This window comes from Diadema antillarum, unplaced genomic scaffold (assembly GCF_040938485.1).
Source record: "Diadema antillarum isolate AM-2024a unplaced genomic scaffold, OU_Dant_1.0 seq00000793_RagTag, whole genome shotgun sequence".
NCBI classification, from domain to species: Eukaryota; Metazoa; Echinodermata; class Echinoidea; order Diadematoida; family Diadematidae; genus Diadema; species Diadema antillarum.
The window spans coordinates 1,243,636-1,270,000 of record NW_027271680.1 but is presented as its reverse complement, the minus strand read 5'-3'; the positions used below and the strand labels follow the sequence as shown (position 1 = coordinate 1,270,000).

The 26,365-nt window shown below is 38.8% G+C and overlaps 1 protein-coding gene across 1 annotated transcript; it reads right to left on the bottom strand.

Moving 5' to 3' along the window:
• Window positions 1-10,165: 10,165 nt before the first annotated feature.
• Window positions 10,166-26,025, bottom strand: LOC139739319 (MFS-type transporter SLC18B1-like). The gene is made up of 12 exons (XM_071649934.1): window positions 25,795-26,025; window positions 24,797-24,892; window positions 19,435-19,508; window positions 17,102-17,249; window positions 16,490-16,558; window positions 15,792-15,885; window positions 14,337-14,572; window positions 13,807-13,898; window positions 12,712-12,807; window positions 12,111-12,185; window positions 10,899-11,045; window positions 10,166-10,265 (listed from the first exon to the last, which is right to left on the bottom strand). Exons 1-12 carry the CDS (start codon window positions 26,023-26,025, stop codon window positions 10,166-10,168), a joined length of 1,458 nt encoding a protein of 485 aa, XP_071506035.1.
• Window positions 26,026-26,365: the final 340 nt, after the last annotated feature.

Genomic DNA, 26,365 nt, shown 5'->3' with positions numbered 1-26,365 from the left:
AGTTTGTTTGGAAAAACCGATAAGTCCATTTTGAAGATTTTGAAGTACGGTCTCTCTCATAAAGTACAAAATAATACCTTTCAAATGATATATTGGTCACTACATATAAAGATATATTTTTGAAGTTATGGTCAAAAGAAGCAAAAAATTTCTTATTATTCTCCTTATTTTTCTTGACCTTTAATCGCAACTATCTCCATTTGACAAATATGGACTTATCGGTTTTTGCAAACAAACACTTCATTTATACCTCCTATAAATCATTTTGTTAGTGTCACATTACTGCTATATCCATTACAGTTGACTGCACTGCTATGACATGATCTTGAATGTGCTATACGAAATCTATTATGCACAACAAACTCATTATTAGCCCCAGTGTACTTTCGTTTCTCTGAGACCTATGAAATAGAATTGCGTAAACATGTATTGTTAGAATTAGAAAGTCACTATCATAAATATCATTGCAAATGTTGTTAGCATCCTGTCATGAAGTTCGTAGATTCTTAATGAAACATTAACAAATGATGATTATGCAGAAGTGAGTTAAAAGTTCATTGATATTTACTTTGTATACATCTAATGAATTGTCTATGAATATTATGATATAGTATAATTCGATTATACGATATATTGTAACCTTGTAAGCCTGCATTAACATGCATCTACGTACCTAGCTGCAAATTTTGCTTTATTTCATTTTCCATATTTACATCAGTTTCCTTTTAGAGTTTGTGGAGGGAGCTCAATGATAGAGGATGATGCTTGCAAATGAGCTGACTTGATCGTTCTTGGATCGTGATCGGTCGTTGATGCGCCTTTTCGCGGGCCAGTGAGGAGAGCCTTCCAAAGTTCGTACACCCGTCTATTGGCGGTGAATGCGAGGAAGATGAAAAATCCCTGCAGTCCATTCAGAATGATGAAGACGTACCAAAGGGCCCACACATCGACGAAAGCCGCGATGAACCCAAAGGCCCAAGTGAGGCCCATCAGAGAAGATATCTTGTCATGAGCAGGGAAAAATTTGAAATTAAGGACATGTTTTAACGTTGTACTGACTAAACAAAACAAAAAAAAAACCTAAGGAGAAAAAAACATGAGAACAATTTATTGCATGCGCCATAGAATACTGTCTAATCATGGTATTAAAGGGATTAAGAAACGCAAACACCTTCATAATTTTTGAAAACTTAAGCATTCATTTTCATTATTGGCCTATATGAAGGAAATAATAAAATCACTTCGCTCTGTTTGTCATTTTAGAATGTGAATTAATCATTTGCTTCCTCTTTTTCTTTTTCTTTTTGTGTATTTCGTTGAACATAATATCATCACAGCCTATCTATGCATATACAATCACTTGACTCACAAATGTCAGAGTTAAAACATAGTTCGACTATTTCATGGGGGAGTATATTCTTAACCGAAAAGATCAGTAGAACTTATCTCTCATACATGCCATATTACATCAGTGTTACACTGATGATTCTAATGAATTTCTGAGGGTACAACATTTTCTTTTCTATGAATTCTTGACATAATTGTGGTGTCTTCTTATAAAAACACAAATTTGAAAATGAACATAAACATAAAAAAAATACGTGCACATTACTTTTATCGAGTACAACCCAGTTTATGAAACAGAACAAGCACTCTAAAGACATTGACGAAACGACCAGTTTCCCTCATTCCTTCTCCATGCTTTATATTCCTTAGTTTGGTTATTTCTTCTGAATACAATGTGAAAATGGTACACATGGCCATTTAAAACGGTAAACTACATTTGTGTGTAACCACATACCACCTATCCACGTCCAATTTCAAGTACCATTGTTACGCGCATACATCACAGAGAATTAGGTGACCTTATTATTGCTATACGTTGAGGCCTAATCATGTTTGTTTTTTGGGGGCGGAGGATTTTGCACATGATGAAAAGAAATTCACATAGAAATTAGAATTTTATTTTAGGACGAATAAAGTATCGTGCGTCGTTTCGTCATCATGTTTATAGCTATAGTGGATCATTTGTATTCATGTACAGGAGATACCGTTGCGTGCAACGCACAATGTAGTTGGCCCTATGTATAATCTGCCATTGCCCAGACACTGTTCTTCTTTCATACACTTGTAAAAACCTGAACAGACAATATTAAAAATAGATTAGATTAAAGAGAGCACTGCAACAACAACAACAAAACAGAGGAGAAGTATTATTATATGCCAATATACCTTGAGGTAAATGCGGAGATCGCTTGAGGCGTGCTTCACCCTGGCTTTGCAGCCTTGAAGGTACCGGGACACCCTCTTGCTCTTCCAGATACCGTATACGGTGTGGGTGAAGAGAAACGAATTAACGACGAGCGCTACGGCGACTGGAACACCAAATGCATAAAGACTGGCCATCTTCCCTGCGATCCAACAGGTGCTGGGCCCTCCGTACCGGACCGTCCATCCGTAGTCAGTCTTTAGAGACGTGATGAAGCATGCTCCGACAATGGAAAATGGTAAGCCGAAAGCTCCCGCTAGGTAGTACATGAGAGTGCGTGTACCGTGGGCTGAGAAAGTGATTGCGCGTCGAGATCCGAAGGTCCTGTCGAGGTCGATGGCGAGAGCGGTTGAGAGAGTGAATACCGAGAGCCACAGGAAGTGGGAGACGATTGCGACGGCTTGACACACCCGCGGATAGGGCGTCATGAAACCGTTGGCGAGGAAAAGGAGCTGAGCCAAGAACAGAGTCAGACACAGCGCCATAATAAGTCGGTTGTTTACAGCTGTACGGATCGAAGGGAAAGCAAAGTAGGTTGCTAAAGTGACGCTCAAAGAGAGAAGAGATATCAGCAAGCAGACAAGGCTCAGGTAGGTCTGAGGGGCAGAAAACACAACAAGGAAAGAGGTCTCCTCCTCCTCCTCGCTGGTACCATTTCTAGAGGCCACTTCACAAACTCGAATGGTATCGTTTGAATCTCGGAGGTACGATCCAAATTTTATCACGTTTCCATTGGGAATATAGATCAAGTCCCCAGCGGCGTTAGCCTGCCTGAATAAAGAAGCATTGAATGTGACTCCCCTGCTGCAAAAGAATGCAATATCTTGCTCTGTAAAACACACTTGAACGTTTCTGTCCACTTGTGCAACACTTGGTGCTGATGTCTTAGAAAATAGGGCATACATTCGAGTGTGTTCTCGTGAATAAAGAATTCTCGACTCGTTGACATATATACGTCCACTTTGGAAGCTGGCAAATACGTTTGTGTCCAAAAGCGTCCCGTTTATGCGACCGCAGTAAGGAAACGGTTTTTCGCCTGCACACACTTCAGAAATATCCATCGAGCTCAAAGTGCAAGAGCCGTCCAATGTATTTTCAACGGAACTACGAAAGCTTACCTCTATAGAATCTAATAACTCAGAAAAGCTTTCAAACAGCTCCTGGTAATCAACTCTAAATATGAACGAAGATGCGTTCGCAGCGATAATGCTGATTCTTTCACCAGGGACTTCAAAGTAGCGAAGACAGTTGAGTCCCATTTCCCTTTCTTGGCGAGATGTGTTTCCATGTGAGTCTGAGAAAGACATTGACACCATGGCCAAGTAAGAAACCTCACTGGCTACACATCGCTTATAGTTGGCTTCCGAGATGAAGCGGACACAGTCGGCCCCGAGAGGTTCAAAACCATCCGAACAATCATACCTGGAGAGATTGACGCATGAAAGAGTGACCTCGTCGTACACCTTTCCCACTGGACAGTAAACTATTTCTTCATTGTCTATCTTAATGCTAATTCCGGCGTCTGAATTGAAATCAAACAGTACTGAAATAGGAACGAAAGCAAGTCCACTATCCTGTTTTCTCGATTCCTCTGAGGTTATGAACGCAGAGAGATCGAAAAAGGTTTCTGGGAAAGTCTCGTCGATGCCACTTGTTGAACAGAACTTATCAGCCTTCCATTCCTTGGGAGAGAATGGGTCCTCCACCTCGCAGTACTGACAAAATGGATTCTTTACCAGCGTTTTCCCACCACCACTGTTGCTAACAGCTACACGAGCCGTGTAGTTGTTACATGCATCGACCAATTCTTGGGTAAGTTCGGAACGGCAACGTCCGTATTCGCTGATGTTGTAGTCGTAGCAAAATCGAACGGCTGGGCTTACACTTTTATTCGGAGGAGTTATGTCGAATTCACAAAGTTCATTCGATAGAATCTCGTGCAGAGAAAATATCCTACTCGAAATGTTATTTCTTATATCTTCCGAACAGTAGAGAGTCGACGTCCATAGCTTCAGATTCTCGGTGTCGGTCACACCGTGGCATTTCGCACAGTCCACGTTCCTGTACGAGAGTCGATTGCCATCCGCCACTGGAACGTTGCCGACGCTGATCCCCTTTAAGGGTAGCTGTTCACATCGCTCGCGCACCGCTTTGTCGACCCACGAACTCGGACACGCAGACACGAGAAGGTAGCCGTGATTTTTGTTGTATGAGAATCGGACACACTGGAATTCCGATCGCAGCACCTGCCCGATGACTGAGCTGCCGTCCTCAGGCTCTGACGGGCACACTTTTCGAGGTTGGAATTGTGGACAGCAGTCGCCGAAGAACTCGCAGTAACGGTCACACTCGCACGGCCATCTGCCTTTGGTTGTCGTCATGCATGATGTGTTGTTGTCGCAAGAATGAAAATCGCAGAGGTGAACAGAAATGTTGCCAGCCCTCAAGTTGAGACCTAATGCAGATAAATGCCGCAAGTGGGAATAAACGATTACATGGAATTGAAAATTTCTTGTTTTATTTGAAGGAAGTAAAAAAAAAATAAATATTATGCTTTAAAAAAAAAACTAAGGCATATGTCGCTTTATCTTTTCTGTATCTCTTTCTCTCTCTCTCTCTCTCTCTCTCTCTTATGATGAGACGAAGACAGACTTGTTGGAGGATGAAATAACAAAGAAAAAAAAACACGATATCAAGTTGGCGGGCTATAGCGATTACTCGTTCCGCTCGAGATATTCCGACAAACTTTGTACTGACAGAAAAGTTAATCCATAGCGTGTTCTTTCATAGAATCTCTCCTCATTCTCATCAAACTATTTCAGATATATCAATTCAAGAAAGAAAATTCATTATTAAACTAATACGTATGATATCAAAAAAAAAAATAAGCGATACCTTTCCCCATTCCATCTTGTCCAGGTGAGATCACGGAATTTGTATGGTTCATACACTTTACAGCTGGCGACAACTCGAGAACCAGAATGGAGGCAAGCGCCACAGCCAGAGGGCCGAGCTCCATCGTAATACCGGTCCCTAGGAAAAGCTACTGCTTGGCGGACGAAGATGAACGAGGCGACTGATTCCAAGCCTCTATACGCTCTAATTTTCCGTGCTCTCGTCCTTCAAACCCAATTACCTCAGGCAACATTAGTACGTAGCCTTTTCCTAAAAGCTCACCTCTCCAATAGCGTTTGTTTGAAGGCAAGCTAAACAAACTATGATATTAATATTCTTATTTATAATTGTCATTATTGTAGTTAAAAATAATATCACATTTTCGTCCATGTCACTAAGTGCAGTCTGGTTTTTGACTCTCGTTATTCTGCTTTGTATACATCGCATGATGCTCGAACAAAAAATAAAAAATAAAACCTTGAGGGGGTTTCACAGCCAAGATCATCAACGTCGAGTAGGGGAAAAAAAATAGAAAATTCCACAGGCGGCGCCTTAAAAGATCACGCAGACAAATTGAATGCCAGTTTTATATAAGCCAGCATCATTAATGGATGCATTTGAGAGAGGCGCTGATTACCGGACGTTTCATTCCGCGCCAACTTCCCAGCCTGGAATTATTATTTTTATCATGATAATGGAAAGCATGGTTTTTCTTTCGTGTTTGTTATCAAAATGGATTCTTTGGACGAGAATGAATGACTGTTATAATGATACACGTGTAATTTGCGTGCAAGATTATATCTCAGTATCTGGGACATAAAATGGCAATTGATAAATGCGTGTGGGGGTGGGAGGTCAATATATTCGAGCTTGAGGAATACATGTCAATCTCGAGTAGTATCCTTTTATTCTTTTAAGGGAAAATAATTATGAACATTCAGAAATCACAAATTTCCACTTGTCATAAGCATGGTTAATTTTGTTATGATCAACCTACGATTGAGTGTCACACAAATATATTCATTGCATTGCACATAAAAATGTGAAATGTGATGACCATATCTTAATATGTAAAGAACACATTCACAGGACATCTATGTTGTGATTTGATATGTTGATGTGAACGGTTATTTAATCAGGCCTAACTTGGAGAATGCAGTCAATATCAAAGTACACTCTGATAAAATCCTGATGTGCATTGTTATTATCACTCCAATGCTTCTCTTTTTTTTTTCTATGTATAGATAATTGTTTTAGAGAGTGGTTGATGTAGAGTCATGAATATGGTAGTCATTGAAGTCTGGAAAGGAATGGCTGCAAGGTGGTTTTATCAAATTTTGAACTTGTGTATGTACACACACACATACACACACACGCATACACACACACACACACATATGTATACGCCAGGGTAGATATTAGCGATTAGGTCCGGTAGCCAGGGGCCACTTGAAATTTGTGCCGGCCACTGAATGTATATTTTGGTTCCCCGATCGGGCAACAAAGATTCAAAAACAGAAAAGTTAGTGTCGAGACATACATACGCACGCTGCCGCACACACACACACACACACACACACACACATACACACACACACACATATATATATATATATATATATATATATATATATTTTTATATATATGTATATATATATATACATATATACATATGCAGTATATACTATATATATATATATGTATATGTATATATATATATATATACATATATATATATATATATATATATATATATATATATACATGTTTATATATATATATATATATATATATGTAATTATATGTATATATTCTTGTAATAGTGTAAGTGATGCCTCGAGACGTGTGTTTATGTGTTCGCACTAACACAATAAAAATAATTCCGGTAGGATACATCTAAATTTGAAATGACATCGCTTATCACAGGCCATAATCAGAACAAGCAATTTGCAATGAAAGATGGCAACGAGCTTATCCAGAGTTTACTGATCCATTTATCTTCATTTGAGCATAGAATCTATGACCATCACTCTAAGCGATTGCCTATCAAAACACAGAAACTACATTGGTTTTGACATTGAGGGCATACAGAATTCACGAAATTGTGTCAGACAGAATGACCACAAAAGTGAAAGAGAGGTCGCGGTTGCGATAGATGTGAATTAAAAAAAAAAATGCATTTCGTTAGAACCTGTCAAGTGGCGCTGCTGAGCTGAAGGCATGGTTCCGCCGTAAATATACGACCCACTTTTGATAAAAGGGTCACTTCGATATTGAGGCCGAGTAAACACAGCTACCTGGATTGCCATTCGCTGGATGGTAATTACTTACCCAAATCCTACAATGTCTAGTTTCCATGTGACCGCGTTTTACAATTTTGGTGTTCGGGAATTAGGGAATAACGAACCTTACTTCATTTTCGGATTAACGAACCTTCGGAATAACTAACTGTAACTGTATAAAGCTGTGTGTACACTATAAAATGAAAAAGTTCGGACGCAAATAGGTATGGTTATTGCCATATTTAAACATTACTTTTAAAGTAAGTCCATCATCAGAGTGAAACAAATCAACCTGTAACATATCAAAGGACCATTCTTAAGATTATGATGTGAATAATCTATACTTTTATACCATTTTCTTTGTTTTGAGTATATAGCTTTGATAAACACAAATATCTCAAATAAAGATTAATGGAGTTTACTCGTTTTGCAATCGAACTTGTCATTATTTTTAACAGTAATCATCAAGGATTTAATAGTTCTACTTTGCAGAATAATGATATATTTCTCGTCTTTTATTCTGGCTTTTATGGTACCCAAAAGCAGTACAACATCTAATATTAAATGGGTTAGTCAAATACCGGTTAGTGATTGGCTAAGCAGAGTCACGTGATGGAGGTACATTTGTTATGTTCTCCCGTGGGCGAACATTCTTGGTAATGTTCTCCCATGGGAAAACATTTCCACGTTACAGATGACAGAAGGCCTAGAACCGCGCACACACAGTAAATTTGGCTCTGCGCGAGCAAGCTATCAGTAATGCGTATATAGTGCTGCACATGCATGCTATATAAGAGCAGCTATGCTGGTACATGGTGTGGCCGTGGCTGCAAAGTTCGTATTGTACACTGAATCTCTACGATCTTTGTGGTTGATGTTGACGTATTTGACTAACCCATAATTATAATATAACAGATGATGACTTTTATTGTCGGGAACATGTACCAAACGTTCCAACCTCAGGGTTTGAAATGCTATTTCGGTAGGCTATAAGTCCCTCGACTTCGTCTCGGGACTTATAACCTCCCTCAATAGCATTTCAAACCCTTCGGGTGGAACATTTGGTATGTTCCGTCCCCCGCCAGTCATCATCTATATAATGTAATGCTACGAAATTATCGGCGGGACACGCATGAAACATATTACAATGTACAGTTACTTACTTTAAGACAATCTTTAATGCGTTCTTTGTTCGAATAGACAGCGTACATTCTGCAATAAAATATGCGAAATACATCACAAACACTGATATATAAACACAGTAATTATGGTTCATATAAAGGATTTTTTTTTTTAGGCGTAAAATATATTCCGAGAGGGTTTATGGGAGAAGCTCATAAATGAGATGGCAAGGGTTCCAAATACTCATGTTGTCTTGTAAAAAGGGACAGAAAGGACCATGAGCTCCATGTTGGGACCAATGATATCCACAGACAAGGAGGAGAACGATACATATTACCTGGGACATAAGTTACCCTTCCCTCCCCTCCTGTCCGCTCCCCTCAACTCTCCTCCATTCTCTTGCAGAATCAAACACAGTTGTTGGAAAGTTGAGAAGAGAAATATCGAGAGACGGAATAATATCTTCTTTTTTTTAAGGCTTGATTTTCAAAGCTTGTGTAATTAAAGCTTCTTCTTCCCCTTCGAGGCAGATTTGCTGTATTCTCTTACATTTTACAATTAGAGGGAGATAACTACCACAGACGAAAATTACATCAAAAAAATTAGTTGGAAAACCTGAACTCTGACCCCGATTCGTTCATGAAAGTGCATCTCCACTTGTTTAGTTGTTGTAGTTGTGGTTGTTGTTTCTGTTTTACTCCTTAGCGTTTACTCCGAAAAAGGAAAAGAAATGGTTTTCTCAAAAATTTTCGCCCGCTTTTGTCAGGTAATATGCATGCCAAACCACTTTGTTCCTCACATTGCTAATTGTTTTGGTGTTTTTAAAAATCGGGAAGGTTAACATACTTCAGCTCAATCTATTCTCTTATGCATCTTCTTCAGAGTGTTGTCGACACACATATACACACACAAATCGATAATACACAGTAAAACGTATCAGAAAAAAATCTGAAGTCAATGTCATTGTTAAGCTGCTTTAAACAAACTACCAGCAAAAATATCCATAAACGTTATTAGTGTGCTCCGTTCAACTGAAACTTGATCTATGGGTGTAAACTCGAATTTCATTGCCATTGCTGTACGAATAAATATAGTGCTTTCGTTTGTTACTCTTTTGTATTTAATACTTCAATACAAGTGTCTCACTACGACATTGCACAATCACGGCGACGCTTTAATTTACTGAATTTACACTAACGATGAACTGGACCACGCACGAGACACATTTCTCATTGACGTAGTAAGAGAAAGAGAACATTGCTCGTCCTTCTTTATACCGGATTACTTCCCATCGGATCCCTTACATGATACAATCTATTACTAGAGGTGTACACCTTGGCAAGGACATTCAACACAATAAAACAAATGGGACATACAATTCTTCCGATGATCATCAGTCAATGATTTTGATGACCAATACATTTGTTGTTGCTGTTTTTATTTACACTTGACGAAGGTGCGATGAAAGGTTGACGAGGTATCTGTCACCGTTTCGCGAATACAGCTCTGCATTAATGCATTGCACCCACAACTTTTCAATACATGAAACAGTGGCTTGCAAATGCTACGGCAAAACAAAACATAAAGACATGTTATGTTATCTATCTGGTTGCTGAAAAAGAGGCGTTGTCTCAGGCACTGGGTTACTGGTTTTTATCGAACGCAGGTCTTGAAGTTTTCTTCCTCGACGGTCTCTCCTGCAGGGAGAAAAATATTCGGTAAACCAAAAATGCAGACTTTAAAACGAAGAGAAATTTCTACACTTTGTTAAATTGCTACATTACTAAAATGCGATATTAGTACCATCAGATTCGAAGTAATAGCTTTTGCCTTTACCCCGATACGCTTGCACTGTCGGGAAGCTCGTAAATGGAAATTGCTCATAATACCTGACATGTGACTTCCCTCTGACTTGCATTACTATTTGAAAAAAAGAATTATTGTTTGATGTGTAAATCAGCATTTTCTTTTAAATCATGTGATTAACAAGCTATCAAACAACGATAGACGTATTGGACAATATTCAAACACTATATGTGCGAACGTAAAGAATATAATATTCAATTTGTATATATTTTGGACATATATGCCTCTTTATCTATGTATTTATCTCTCTTTCTCTCTCTCTCTCTCTCTCTCTCTCTCCGACATACATATCATATCACACATCATACTTGAATATATCGTCGATATACACATATACAGAGACAGACATATCCCAAAAGAGTGCATTATTTCCATTACATGTAATATCGCATTGTGACGATATGTCACGTGGTCCCTTGCTGTTGCTTACAGAGTAGTCACGAAAGGCCTATGTATGTACATACCTTGTTTGCCACGTTGTCTCGACGAGGTAGTAAGAGGACGTCACCAGCGCCGCCACCAGGACCACTCCGGCCGTGATGGTCGCTGTCGCGGAGAAGCCGACGGCTTGCTCCAACATCCCGCCCGCTATCCAAGCCCCGCACATACTCCTGCAGGGAAGAACGACATGATAAATGCGAGAAGACCATCATCTGTTCTCCACCACCACCACCATCAATGTCACACAGGAACACGGAGAGTATTTACTAATAGTGCACACCCACACAGAGTCTCGTGCACATTTGATAATTGAATGATAGTAACTGCTCAAGAACCGCGACAAGATCTAGTAGACATACATGTATGGTAGATAAAAAGGTATTGCCATTGGAGACTAAGCTGGTCTGGCTCACTTTATTATTATGCTAGGATGTTTCCTGTTTGTTTGTTTGTTTTTTCTCATGGCCAACAACGCTAATTATTTATGTTATGCTTAATGTTCAATAAGTCGTTTTATTTTGAAAAAAAAAGAGAAATTAAGTTTATTAAATCATTATCAACTGTATTTCATTACTATACTCATGTTAACATAATTATTACTATTAGATTGGATACAGAAGGTTTTCCCAAACAATGATAGCCAATCTATTCAAAGACAACCATTTTTAGCCTGAGACTGTTTGGAGTACACATCAATGCTTGTGTTTGTGATGTATGGCGTTAGAAATTCTGGATCTGCTCTCGTCTTGTGTAGGAGAGAGATCGCCTTTCGTGACTTTAAAGCGCGTTTATTCAATAATAATAATAATCAATAATACATAATGGTATCGCCATTCTGTTTTTCATCTTTTTTGTTATGTTCTGTTTTGCTTTGTCCTATACAAACAAGTCTGAATAATTAGTATAAATGTGTGCTGGTTAATTAATCTGTGATGACTATGTCAAAACGTTAAAGCTAAATGAATTCACCGTTTCTGTAACGGTGATAGTTAAGAATTTCGTGCGTTCGTTTATACCATTCATTTAAATAAAAAAGAGGAATATATAAGATCCTGATATCATGAAATTATTTCTTTTTTGGGCACATTTCTTGCCGATTACCTCAAGAACTGTTAGTACATTATGTATTTTGAAAAGAGCAAGTTTTTGTACGCATGCGTACCAGTTGTTTAAACGCCATCGGGTAACATTGTTGTACATCTTTAAGAATGTGAATACGTGTAAGCGCAACTCACCCTAAACACAATACACAATTAAATATTCCTGATACGACACCATGAGTTTTCATGTCTTCTGACAATCCTTGCTCTCTGGAATAATCAAGAAAAAAGAATAGAAAACAGAAACAGGTATAAACGCATGCGTATATATGGGATTCATCTTCAAGTACATATAAGTACATATAAGATGTTCGAAAGTTTATATCATATCAAGATTAAGAAGGACGACACATTAATAGGTAGGCCAGTGGTCACAATGATTCAAATAATAACAGTCACCGATTGGATGAACATGATCACGTGCATGTTAAGGAGACAAGTGTATAATTTTCCCGAAAGGTTATAACCTCTCTCACTGGCATTTTACTTTCTTCGGAAAGATAATTTTGAACGCTCTATCCATGCCGATTTTAATCTGTGTAGTATTGCTCAATTACAGCTGTACTTCTTTTTCAAACCAATTTACTTTTCAAATTTCATCATTGATTTATTTTTCATTAATTTTTTTTTAAAACTCTGATAGAGCTTCTATCGTATCTATTCAACCACAGCCTGTTTGTTAGTCGTTGCAATAATTACTCGAAAGCGATTTCTTTTGATCCCTAAATATACTTACATGGCTGATAAGTATAAGACGCTAAATGACGACACAACAATGGCACCGTCCGAAAGCCCGAAAAGGATTAAGCTGATACACAGTAGCCACAGTTCCCTTGTGAGATATTTGGAGAGTGAGAGGGAGAGACGAAGAATCGAAGGAAGAACCAATAAGAGATTATTTAGTGACATTAATGAAATTATGAGCGATTTCTGCAGTCGCATGCCTTGATTTATAAAGCCTTTGATGATAAAAGGGGTTTCGGGTGAATCTATTATAAATCCAACTTCACATTCCTATGTATTACATTCAGTGAAGTTTGTTTGTTTTCTGACTAGGTAGTTACTTCCGGCAAACAGATGAAGAGTTATGAATTAAAAAAAAAAAAACTTGAAAAGACTGGCTGTGTATCAGACGAGTCATGTCTACTCTCGATTTCCTTTACGGAAACATTTAGTATTAACTCAATTCTCTGGTCTCTTACATGTTCCACTGTCAAAGAAATCTTTTGGGGAACGAGCTTTTGCTCACGCTGGAAAAACACAGTGGAATCTACTTCCATTAGAGAAAAAAAGATCTAAACTCCTTAAGGTTCTTTAGGAGAAACCTAAAATCCTGCGTTCCGAAGACATCCTTTCTTTTAAAGTACACTGAAACATTTTGTTTCGGTGTAAAACGCTAACAAGCATCTTGAGCATTGAATCAAAATGGAATTCATGCTACATGTATAAAAATTGAATGTGCGTATGTACTGTATGTATTCCATTTCTCGGTTTTAATTGTCAGATCATTAGTTAAAGTGATGTCCTCTCCAAATCCTTGCCGCCATACCCCAGTAATGAAGCCATCATGGCAGGGCAAGGGATGGGAAAGGTGTTCCCATTTGATATAGTGCTTTGGCTGCTGTTTCTTCTTTTTCGTCGTTTTCCTGAACATTTAGGATTTTTGAAAACAGACATGTAGACATAATAATTATACTGTGCCTAGTCTCAAATGCTAGTGCGTGTGGGTTTGTGTGTGCGTGCTCACGCGCTCGCACGCTCCTGTGTGAGTGTAAATTAGAAATCATGCCGAAGCGCACCGTAAAACGTCGTTCTTGTGAAACTGACTTACTTTGGTAGATGTAGAAGTGGCGAAGGACCCAGCAGCAGTAAGGACAGAGTTTCCAAAAAGAGTCCTACTACCATACACTGCCTTGAAATCCCCTGCCGAAATTCAAATCCAAATACACAAATTTAGGGTAAATGGGCCAGTTTTTGTCGTTGAATAACACAAAAAAGACAAGTGCTTTGTAGGAATCTGGACAAAGTTGGTTTTTGATGATAGGCACTGCTCCCAGGCACAAAGAGACATAGAATAATAAATATCATTAGAAATGGTTTATCGGAGGAATTATTTATTTCCCTTAAGAACCATGCATTTAATGAATGAATGAATTAATCTATTTACTTATTTATTTATTTATTTATTCATTTATTTATCAATCAATCAATTGATTTTTTAATTAATCAATCGATTAATCAATCAACTGAAATTCAAAAAGGGTTTATATTCAGTCTCGATCTCATCAACGTCATTTAAAGTAACTTCCCTCTTGGGGATGAATACCATTATGTTTAAAGGTACCTCCTCTATATACTTACAAACGTGTCGCCGACGTAGCCCCAGACGGGGGAGCTCCCCGCGTAGACGGCACTAGCCAACATGAACAGGAGGCCGATGTAGAACGTGTTGGACGTGAGAAAAGCCGCGTGAATGGATAGCGTGGGCTCGAGAAAGCTGAGCGTGAAGGCCCCAACGAAGCCCGCCATGATGGCCGGCCAGACAGACGGGATACGCAGCACCTCGATGATCGACCCCGGCTCCTCCGATCGCTCTCCTTATCATTTTTATTTATTTTTTTTTATAGGCAAAATAAGGGAAGAGAGAGAGCTAAATGATCGGGTGCACGTCACGAGTTTGACACCCACGAATCAAAGAGCCCACGAGTAGTACAGTCCATGAGTCATAAGGACTACAGTCCAGGGGGGTATTTCATAAAGCTGTTCGTAAAGTTACGAACGACTTACGAGCGACTGGTGATCAATTCTTCTGCTGAATTATGGAAATTCTGATAAGTATAGCACATCAGAACTGATCACCAGTCGCTCGTAAGTTGTTCGTAACTTTACGAACAGCTTTATGAAACAGGGCCCAGGAGTTATACTGCCCACGAGTCATACTGCCCACGATTTCGACACTTATCAAACAAGGCCTACGCGACCGACGCATTTCGTGTTGTAATGTCGACCTGGTGGGTTGCTACTCGTGTCGGACTCATGGACCTTATTTGCCTAGTGTCGAACTCAAGGGCTGTATGACTCAAGGACTGTCTGACTCATGTACTTTTGTTTTCTAACGTCGACCTCGTGGGCTGTATGACTCGTGGGTGCCGGTCTCGTGGGATGACCCCAAATGATCATAGTTGCACAATGCATTTGGCTTTCAGGAAAATGATTGCCCCTTCTGAGGGAACTGTCAATAAACGTCGTCATGCCAATACAATTCAGTTCAGTAACAATTCAATTAATTCACATGCATTAGAATTATTATGTGGATTAGGTGAATCAAAAATATTAAGAAAAACTCTTCATCGAAGTTTTAGGGATCTTTCCAAAATTATTCTCTCCTCTGTCTAGCAGTACCCCTTTTGCGATGTCTCTTGCTGTTTTGTCCTGTCTGCGTATGTGTTTTCTAGATAGTTTGTGTGATCATGTGCGTGTGCGTGTGTGTGTGTGTGTGTGTGTGTGCGCGCGCGCTTGTGGTTTTCCCATCACTACACCGTTTTCCTTTTCTACTTGAAATTAATCTCTGCAATCTTGTCTTTTACGTGAAAGAAAGAAAGAAAAGACGTCAGACTCAAATTAGGAGGACAAACATAAACAAGAACAAAAAACAAAACAAAACATCACAATACAGAACTAGCTGAGTACGGAATTGCATGCTGCACCATGTAACTAGCACCTGGCAAATATGACTCCAAAAGAGATAACATGATCTACAATAAGTTAAAGAAAGAAACAAAGAATGCATAGAGGAGAGACTTGTCCGTGACTTACTTGTTCTAGGGAGAAAAATTAGCGAGGTGAGCATGGAGGCGAAGTCTAACGCTCCTACCACCACGAATGGTAGCAGAAAGCTTGAGCCACCAGCCTGGGAAGGGGAGGGGGTGGGGAAGAAATATTGAAAATTAATCGACCCTGCCATACAAAATATTCCTCGTTTGAAAATTTCAATATTCACTCTTTCTATCTCTTTTTTATTCTGTTTTCATTCATGCAACTGAAATTAGCATCCACACATCTGTCATTAGAGATATCCTTTTTTGAAAAAAAAACCAAACCTTCCAAATTTGTCAAATCATTAAGTAGACAAAATTACGATGGTATCTTCCTTCCTGTCATTGTTTAGCTGACAAATTTATAGGCAGGCAACATGGACACGTACTCGTGCGTTTGGGAGCAAACATATCGAAGAGAGAATATGAACTGTGAATAAAAGAAAAAACAGCCTTAACGAAATATCACCACTTATTCATTTCCAGTGTCATCTCTTTCTTCCTGTTTTGTCAGGCAGAAGATAACGATTCTGCGTGTAGGCCTAAACATTGATACAACTAAATTAAAACAAAACGCATTCGCTTTGTCATCAATCTTGGACTGACAATAACAATTGATGTATAATGCAAGAGAATCAATCGTGCATACAATGTATTTTTTTTTTTTTGCTTGCAGAGGTCTTCATAGCCTGAACTTACCTCATAAAGAGCGCCACCTATGAGCGGACTAAGCAACATTCCAAGGCCTGCCGTCATTTCTAAAATGCCCTGTAAAAAAAAAAATAAATAAAAACAAATACAAAATGAATAAATAGATAAATAACATAAAGAACAAAGTGCACATGACTTCAATTTGGATTTGACGAATTCGTGAGCTCAAACTGTCATAAGGGGATAGGGGCTGACGTAGTGGAAGAGAAATATTATATAATTATATATATACAGAGAGACAGGTTAAACAAAAAGAATTAAACAGAAAATAATTGAAACGTGATCAAACATTGCAACTTTTAGGACACAATCTGTAGAGAAACAGAATCAGAAAGTTACAACAAAGACAATTTATCTATAAAGACAAGTTTTCCGTCCCAGACGTGCATATTTGACGGTTATCTACTTGTATTTTGCTTTAGTGTTAATGCTCAATCTAAAAAAACATGAATGCGATCATTTTTTTTTCACGAACAATTGTCGTCTGTCAGTAGTGTTATTACTAGAATAAATATTATATCGGGAAGAGGAAAACAGAACAAGCAAAAATTAGGAAACACAAACGAAAACATGTCTCAAATCCCCGATGTTCTGACTCACCACTGTTCGCGCAAAATGATTCGGGAAAGTGTTAGCGTTTATTGCCATCGTGGCAGTGACCGATGTTGCCACGCCTACGCCGATGAGGGCGCGAAACAGGAAGGTGAAGACCAAGAAAGTTGTTCTCGAATGCAGTTTCGCACAGAACCTTCAAGAATAAACGGAGGCAAAAGCAAACATTAGGAAAAGTGGAAATCGGCAAATGCACCTACGAATATTCCAGAAAAAAAGAGCAATCCTACAGCAAGGAATTAAACATCTGAAAGTATTGTGAAATGGATTTTGCTTTATTAGTTTTGTTTTCCTTTTGTCCACAGAGATATTTCATCATTCTAGTGAGTATTAATGTGTTCAAAATAACAACTATATAATGTTAACTATTGTTGCAACAATTACTATTCGATTACAGAAACTTATCCCTTGATTTTATGCACATTTTAATCTATATCTTAATGCGCTTGAAAGACACTTTTCAGAGAATGTATAGATCCTTCAATAATGATCAATGTAGATAATAAAAAGAAACATAATACCTCAGTATGAGTTTGCCACAAACAAAATATACGTCCATTAAAACAGCACTATAACGCCAAATGTGCCAGTCCTTTGTACGTGTCAAGTATGAATCAGTTTTGCATATGTATACTTTTACAAATATTAATTATCTATTCTATGCGTTGGAAGATAAATTTTCTGTACATTAATTTATACTAAAGAAATCCAGAAATGTCACAATGTCTTCTTCTTTGTAAGCAAAATATATCACATGGCCGGCGGAACCTTGGGGGCTGTGGGGGCTCGGGCCCCCATACTTTTTGTGCATCATACAAAGGAAATACATGAGGTGTCATCACTTTGGGCCCCTACACTTTTGTTTCCCGGAAGTACGTAAGTGGCACTAAATGGAAATAGATGGAAATCTTGAAGTGTGAGCGCGGTAAGGTTATGTTTTTCCACTGAGGACCTTTTTTTTTTTTTTTTTTTGCTTGCCAGCTGAAAAAAACCCGGAAATGGAAGGGGAGAGATGAGCTGGGGACCTTTTTTTGTTGTTGCTTGTTAGCTCATGAAACCCGGAAGGGGGCCCCCACACTTTTGAAAACGCTCCGCCGGCCCTGTGTCATGTTTTCTGCCAGAAATGAAATAAATCATGAAATATTTCCTCATTCTATCTTTTCTCAAAGCAACAAAGATAGATGAACACATGTCAGTAAAAACCAAAATGTTTGTATCTCATATGGGCTGGAGAGTATTCTATTATCTAGAGTACTTGTAGCTGTATGTCAAATTGTGTATTTTATATTGTTAATCATGTAGAATGACTTTCATTTTTACCTGAATGTTTGTATTATGTAAATGAAATTTCTTGGTTGAAAAAAAAATGAATCAGATTTGTCAGTATTATACGTCCCGGCATTTTATACTATACTCTACTCTAGTTCATTCTTTCATTCTGTAGCACAGAATGGAGAAAAACATAAATGTAAAGTAGGCCTGCTTTCAGTCATAAAGTACGAAATACGGCAATCGTTATTGACAAGTACGCAGTATACTTGGTTCTCCTATACAATACGAGCAGGACTACGTGTACACGTATTTCTAGTTCAGCCAACACCCGTACTACGAAAAATGACGGTAGGATAATTGATTGATGTGATGCCTTGATGTAACGCATGATGCGCAACGACTGAGTCATCATTGGATGATCAAACGCAGTAATTACTAATTGCACCATTGGCACCCTGGGCAGAGAGAGTGAGAGAAAAAAAAAATTGTTCAACTTTACGGCACAGTGATTTCTGCTCCGCCTGGCCACTCCTTCCCTCGATCCCCTATCGTATCCCATTTGCTGACCGCCAGCATCTGTGATGATACCGAAATGTACCATTGGATGCTTTATGTGGTGGGGATTGTAACAGCTGTAATAGTCATGGATAAAAGCAATGATTGTTGTAAATAACGATAGTAGATCGTTGCATCGGTAAATAGTGGCTATAGAAGTAGACGTATCGTTTTTATCTTTACAATAAAGTGTCGAACTAAACCTAACCTATTTCACTCATCTCACAATGCGGTAAGGCCCCCCCCCCCCCCCCCCCCCCCACACGCCTTCCGGTCTAATACCCCCCCCCCCCCCCCCCTCCCCTTCCCATGATAATTCTTGCCCCGAGAGACAAGCAAGTTGGAGCGCGTATATAAACTCACTGCCGCTAATACTAATAGTCGAACGCGCGTGGCGGTAATTAAAGTAGGCGAGCGTGTCTTATAGCGTAATATCGCCTCGCACGATTCCTGGAAGGCGGATGTTCGTCGAGAATATACGTGACGTCACTCACCCGAAAAATACGTTGCCAATAGTCTCAATGACGAGTCCTCCAACAAGGGTCACTTTGCCGCCTATCATTGGGATCTGTGGATGCGATAGTGAAAGAAGTTATAGTAATGAATGCGTTATCGTCCATCGACATTATTCCAACAACAACAACAACAAAAACAACAACAACAGCAACAACAACAACAACAGCAACAACAAGAAAAGAAATAGGCTGTGTTCAAATAAAAACCATTATGAGTCACACTAATCTGCCAATGCGTCCAGTTAGCTTCCTTCTGGGGCCATACAAGGGATGGTATAGTATTGGCTGAGGTGATGATTCAGCTTCAAGCTGATACTTAATAACGAAATGTTAAAGAGCATACAATTCTAAGAGGAATTCAAGGTTTATTTTGAGAAAATTGGTTTTGAAATGGCTGAGAAATCCAAAAACAAATTAAAATAGAGCGATCTTAATGGAAGATGGGTCCCATCGTTTATTAGCTTAGCTATTTTAGGGGAGGGCGGATGTCACTGCCATTTCAAAATCAATTTTCATCAAATAAACTTTGAATTCCTCCTAGAAGAGTCTCATTATCGTAACAAACGTTGGAATCCTGAAGCCCCATCTCAACCGAAACTGTACATCCCTTTAATATCATCGTAGACACAATTTCTACCTCTATCATTCTTCTTGTTTTGAATGACGGAGAGAGCGTTTTCAAAACCGTGATGGAAAAAGGGTACGCGTTGCATTTCAGGAAGACAGATGTGACATCATATCTATCTATATCTTGTCAGGGAAGAATAAGTAAGGATGATGAAATATACTAGCATATATTATGCGTGTGTGTGCATGTCTGCGCCCGCGTGTTTGTATGAGTGTGATTACAGGGTTGGGAGGGGCAGCTATGGAGAATTACCACATTCTGTATATTACAATTGCGTGTTTTTTTTCTTCTAAATTTTAATCATTAATTTTCGATGACTAGAATGCCAAATATCAAATATCCAGTTGTATTTTGTGTTTCTAACACGTAACATTACCCGAAACATAATGTCAGAGACATGTTTATGGAATGTTTTATTTTTCATGTTTGAATGAGGAAAGATAAAGATTATTGAAAAAAAGTGTGTGTGCATGAGTGTGTATGTGTGTGTGTGTGCGTGTGTGTGTGTGACTACAATGCAGATCTTATTCTTGTTGTGTGTCTATTTGAGAACGAAGACCGGAAATGATCATCCCACGTATATCTGTAAGATAAAGAAACAATTTCTCGCAGATGATATGTCCATCAATCTTCTAGCAAGAGAGAGAAAAAAAAACAACATATATGATATATATATTTATATTTCTTCACCATCCCATCCCCCGTTCCCTGGGGAAACTATCTCCATTAATTTTGAATCTCCTGCTTCACCCAAAACGTACGTGTCACTCAGGGCGGACCGCCGGGAAAGGGCGCGGGGGGGGGGGGGGGGGGGAGGGGGGATGTCGAACGGTTAGCTCACAGGCTGCCTATTTCGAGGATCAAAGTGGGAATTTTTACGTTCGTGGGTCGTGATTCTCTGCCATCTAATGGCCATATCCCACACAGAGATTCTGTAGCCAACTGCACATTGTTCAAGACCAGGCGACATGTTAACACAAGTAATTACTCAGCAGCTGCATGGCTTCAATGATTCAAACCGGTGCCATTTTGACTGTTGCACGTCAGAGATGCTACCGGCTAAACCACTTCGCTGATCCATCTTTGCTTGCTGAAATAAAATAGATTTCAATCCATCGTCTCTGGACATCCAAGAACGTGATGGAAAAGTAAATGAAGCTTTCTATCCCAGCATTTCATAATAGCATCTTAAATATAACACATTTGTTGTGCGGAAACTATTAAAAGGTGCGGCAGCGTCGGAGTGTTTTAATATGAAGAGATCATAGAGAGTTATTGGCAATTATTGGTATATTTCTTACTGCCCATTAGACATTATTAGAACGCCAGTCACGTTCAAACTGGAAGGCTTGTGCAATCAGGTAATGTGTGACGCATTGTGTGGGAGCAGCTTCGGAGAATTTAAAGACAGCACGCCATCGCATGATGCATTACACACGCATCAAGTCGTCCGCTTCAATTGAGCGTAACAACCACAGCATTCGCGGTTAAAGTTTGCGCGTAAGTAACGATGGTTCATCATCAACATAATAATCTACAAACGCTATAATGATTATTGATACCGTATAATAAATGTTACTCGAGGGCTATTCATTTAATACGGTGAGGCACCCGCATGTATAGGTCCTAAATATCTTGGATTAGGTAAAGGCTAGTAAGTAATGTCCTTTGAACGAAAATACTAGTCTCCCCCCCCCCCAAAAAAAAAAAAATGCAAGACTTGTGCGCATTCCCTGGTTACCATGGTAATCATGCTGCTTCTAATCGTCTAAACAAAATAAAAATCGATTTGAATTGAATTGAATTGAATTGAATTGAATTGAATTAAATTGAATTGAAATGAAATGAAATGAATTGAATAGAATAGAATAGAATTGAATTGAATTGAACAAATAAGAGGGATAAAAACCAATTAAACAACGTAAGGTGCCTGTCAGCTTATCCTCCCCCTTGATCCCCAAACCCACATCCTAACCCAACCCCGCCCCACCCCCCCCCCCACAAAAAAATAATGGCATCATCATCATATTTTTCAACTGCTTTTTTTCTTAATCAGAGTTTTTCATAAATAAACGCACTGCTGCTTGATTTCTGTCGAGGAAGCTAAAGGACCGCCAAACATCATTTCACTTCCTCTTCTCTGACGCACTGATATTTTTTTTTTAAATATCCTGCCTCCTATACTTCTTCTAGGTGTGACTAGGAATGTTGATACATTTCTTTGTTAGTATAACTATTCGTCTCCCTTTTTGAAAGGCCGCTTGAGGCCACTGAGTCCATTTCAATAATTTGACATCTCACCGCAATAAACTGATGAGATTCATTTTTTTTTTTTTTGGTCTTAAGTTCCTGTCAACTGTAAGTTCATCAATTTTACCTCTTTCTTTTTTTTTCCTACAAACATTTTACCATCCTTGCAACAGATTGACATATTGCCCTACATCGACGTAAATAAGCAGTGAATTGATCAGTGTTTTAGTAGTAGCCATGATAATAAAAAAGAAAATCATGGGCGTACATGCTCGAGCAGGATTCGAACCTACGACCTCCTGATCTCCGAACGGGCGTCATCTCCACTAGACCACCGAGCTTCCGCCCGACAGCAAGTGTTGGTTCTGATCTTTACTGTACCATGTTTCATGTGTACGGGGATTACAAACACTTATTTTACTATTAAGAACATGATGGATCAAGAATCGGTGGACATTTATGATCGAATGCATAGCAGTTTTTTACCGTCTCGTAAGCTTTGACACAATACACACAAAACGCACAATATATATGTAATGGATAGATAGGTAGAAAGAAAGAAAGAAAGAAAGATAGATAGATAGATAGATAGATAGATAGATAGATAGATTTACATGTGCATATGAGTTATGCCTGTGATAACATGACGTGAAGAGAGAATTGGGTTGTTATTTTCCGCAGGAGCCGAAGGTAAAGAAAATCCTCAGGGACGCCTTTTAGTATTAACAGGGCGATGTGTCCCGCCAATTACTCTCATTCATCCGGTTAATCAGCTAATGAGCAATGACAAAAACAACAAAAATATACTCTTAGCTTGCCGACGTCCGGTGAAAGGGACGAAAGAAAAGGAAAAAACACAAAAACCCAACCCACACGCACACGCACACGCACACGCACATGCTATATGTGGAAACTGCAAAAGCCGCGATGAGAAATCGGCAATGTCACACCCACGGTTTCCATGGTAACCTAAATCAGAGTGCCCGCATCGCCTTATTCGCACTAACTACGTAATACCTTCGGCGATAGCCACCCAGTGTGTGCATGGCCTTACTTTCCCGCAAACACGAGATACCTTGGCAATCACATCTCAATCGTAAACACAGTTTGCCTTTTAAGAAAGAAGCCAATTGATCACCACAGCGCTTACATGCTACATGAAGACGATAATATCCTTCGTCTGTTGTTCGTGTCGAGATAAAAGGAGATAAATTTGGCTTTGGTGATGTCAATCATAAACTCCGTGTATGAACAGAACGAAACTAAGAAGAGCCGGGATAATAATGTCCTACGGCGTGACTCGCTATGATCCAGTCATTCAAAGTTTGTCAATACATTACAACTGATTAAAAAATGTCATCGTTGGGCAACACATTTACGTCAAAATGTCGTACACATACTGTCCGACATGAATTTCCTCCTCTCTTTTTTTTCCGTAAGGCGACAACGCAAGGGATTTGTCTTTCACTGACTTCGCCTATAGTCTTGCTTTTAGGTAATTGGCTTTGGGTTTTGTTTAAAATAATGCTACGTTAGAAAGAATATTTCTTGCTTATTTCCAAATGAAAGTTGGCTTTGAACTGACTGAGAAAAAAAACGAACAAACAAAGATTTCACAATAAAAGCTGGGAACATTTTTTTTTTTTTGGTGGTGGTGGTTATTTTATGTATTTTCTAATGAGAACCGCCGTTTGTTTACTTTGAATTTTTGGATATCTCAACCATTTCAAAAACCAATGTTCATCAAACACACTTTCAATTCCTATGAGATTTGTATGTGTTATGATATTTCGTGGTATGGTTTCTAATTATTTCGAAAAAAAAAGGTTACCGTGGTTACAGGATGAATCCCCATCTCAACCAAAACTATACCATTCTGTTAAAATTAAAGTTTCTCGGATTTGAATCATCATTAATGTCAAGATAATTTTGTATTTTTATTTCAATAGTGAGAAAATGATAGTTTTCCGTGTTATGGTAATACAGTTTAATAGTCAAAAGGGTTATACATCCATTGTGTTCTTTTATTCATACACTTGTTCACACCGATATATAACACACACACCGATAACCTTCAAAGCTTTTATACAGTCATTCATTTAGATACCAAAATCCATTCACTCATAGTATGTAAGACTATAAGACATTTCATTTGAAACAAACTAAACTACATTCCTGCATTTTGTACAAGCACAAAACACCCAACACGATTTGGACTCAGTATATTTTAATATTTCCTCCAACTCCAAATCTATCTCTGATATTAATATTGATAGCATAGCGTTGTATATCTATTCTATCGTATATGTCTATGTATCTTACTGTGTCCTGTAATGTACGTATTCCATGTACGTGGCGATGTGCTCTGTGTATGTGTGCAAAACAAAACAAATTTCCTCAAAGAGGATGACAAAATTGAATTGAACTGAACTGAACTGAATTTTTTTCAGGCCATAAACTTACGAACTTTCCGACTAATGGAGACACGATGACCGTTGTAAGGGACTGAAGAGCGAAGAGCAATCCGACTTCTACGTCACTTACTCCTCTGTGATGTGCCTGGTGTGTTCATGGACATAAAACAAACAAAAAAGAAACCTTCAAGAAAAATGTATACTACAAGTATGATCACATTGATGAATGCGTCTTAATAATGAAGTTCTTTTTTTTTTCTTTTATCGGAGAATCTAATTACTTCAGAAATGTGATAATGATATATTTTGCACTTTGCAGAGAAACCAGTTTCATTAAAACATGACTGCACGACTGGCAGTATGATTTTGGTAAAAGAATAATAATCAAATAATCATATTTTCAATATGATAATGTCAGGTATCTTATTTTTTAGTCGGAATCATCTTCGCCATGCGTATCATGTTCGTGCTCCAGTTGCACGCATTCATGTCACTTTTAGAACAAGATCACAGTGATTTGACATTGATCATAGTGATGATTATGGAGAAGAAATGTACAGAAAAAAAGGGGAGAGTAGTGACATACAGATTATTTTCAGTAATAATGATTTTCACCTGGTCATCGTTACCTGTAAAACATTGTGATTGTACTGCGTAAATTGCTTATGATGAAGGCTATTTTTTCAATGCATTAACATGTTTTTGGTTTTTTTGTATGAATTATCATAATATTTTGTACCACGTCGGGGTAGTATTAGCCATGGAGCTTTAACGTGTTTAAAACCTGAAAAACAAGTTCATTGACCTGTGCTTAAAACACACACACACACTCACACACACACACACACACACACACACACACACACACACACACACACACACACACTGTAAGGTTTATCCATTTACATGAATTTAACAGGGAGCCGGCATCGTTCTCACTTGATTTCCCTAAGTGCATCACGGCTTCAATTTATACTGACTGTACAAGCTTTCAGCGCGGGGCTCAGACATATTAAAAAAGATCTTTGTCGGCTGTAGTCCACCTACCTCTCGAGGAAAGAACGGTCCCATAATGGCAAACGCGAGCCAACTGATGAAGGTAGCAACGACGAGACACGCGAATGTCACGATGTCGGAGCGTGTGATTTCCGACTCCGCTGTCGAGTTTTCGTCCGATTTGTCATCGTCTTCGCCGACTTCGCCGTCGCGTTCGTTTCTGACGGCCGTTGCAGACGTTTCTTTCTTGAAGAGCCACTCGTGCTCGTCTGCCGACGCCATTGCCGACGGCACACACGTAGCGGTCTCACAGCTGGCTACCAAATTCTATGTGGAAAAAAAAAGAATGGAAGAGAGAAATTCAGCTTTGTTTGAAGCGTAGCACATTTTTACAATGTCCGGCAGGATATCCGTCTTAGTCCAGCGGATATAGAAAAAATCATGCACTTAATGGTAAAAGCACCATATTTGGTACACATGTACATGATGCCAATACAAGTCATTTCTGATATGGAAGCCACTCTGATTCTGCCTGTGGCGGCCGTGGCGGCCATTTTTCAAAATGGCCGCCATGTGATATAGCAATGCTGTGTATTTTGGAAACTATAAGTCCGATTGTCGT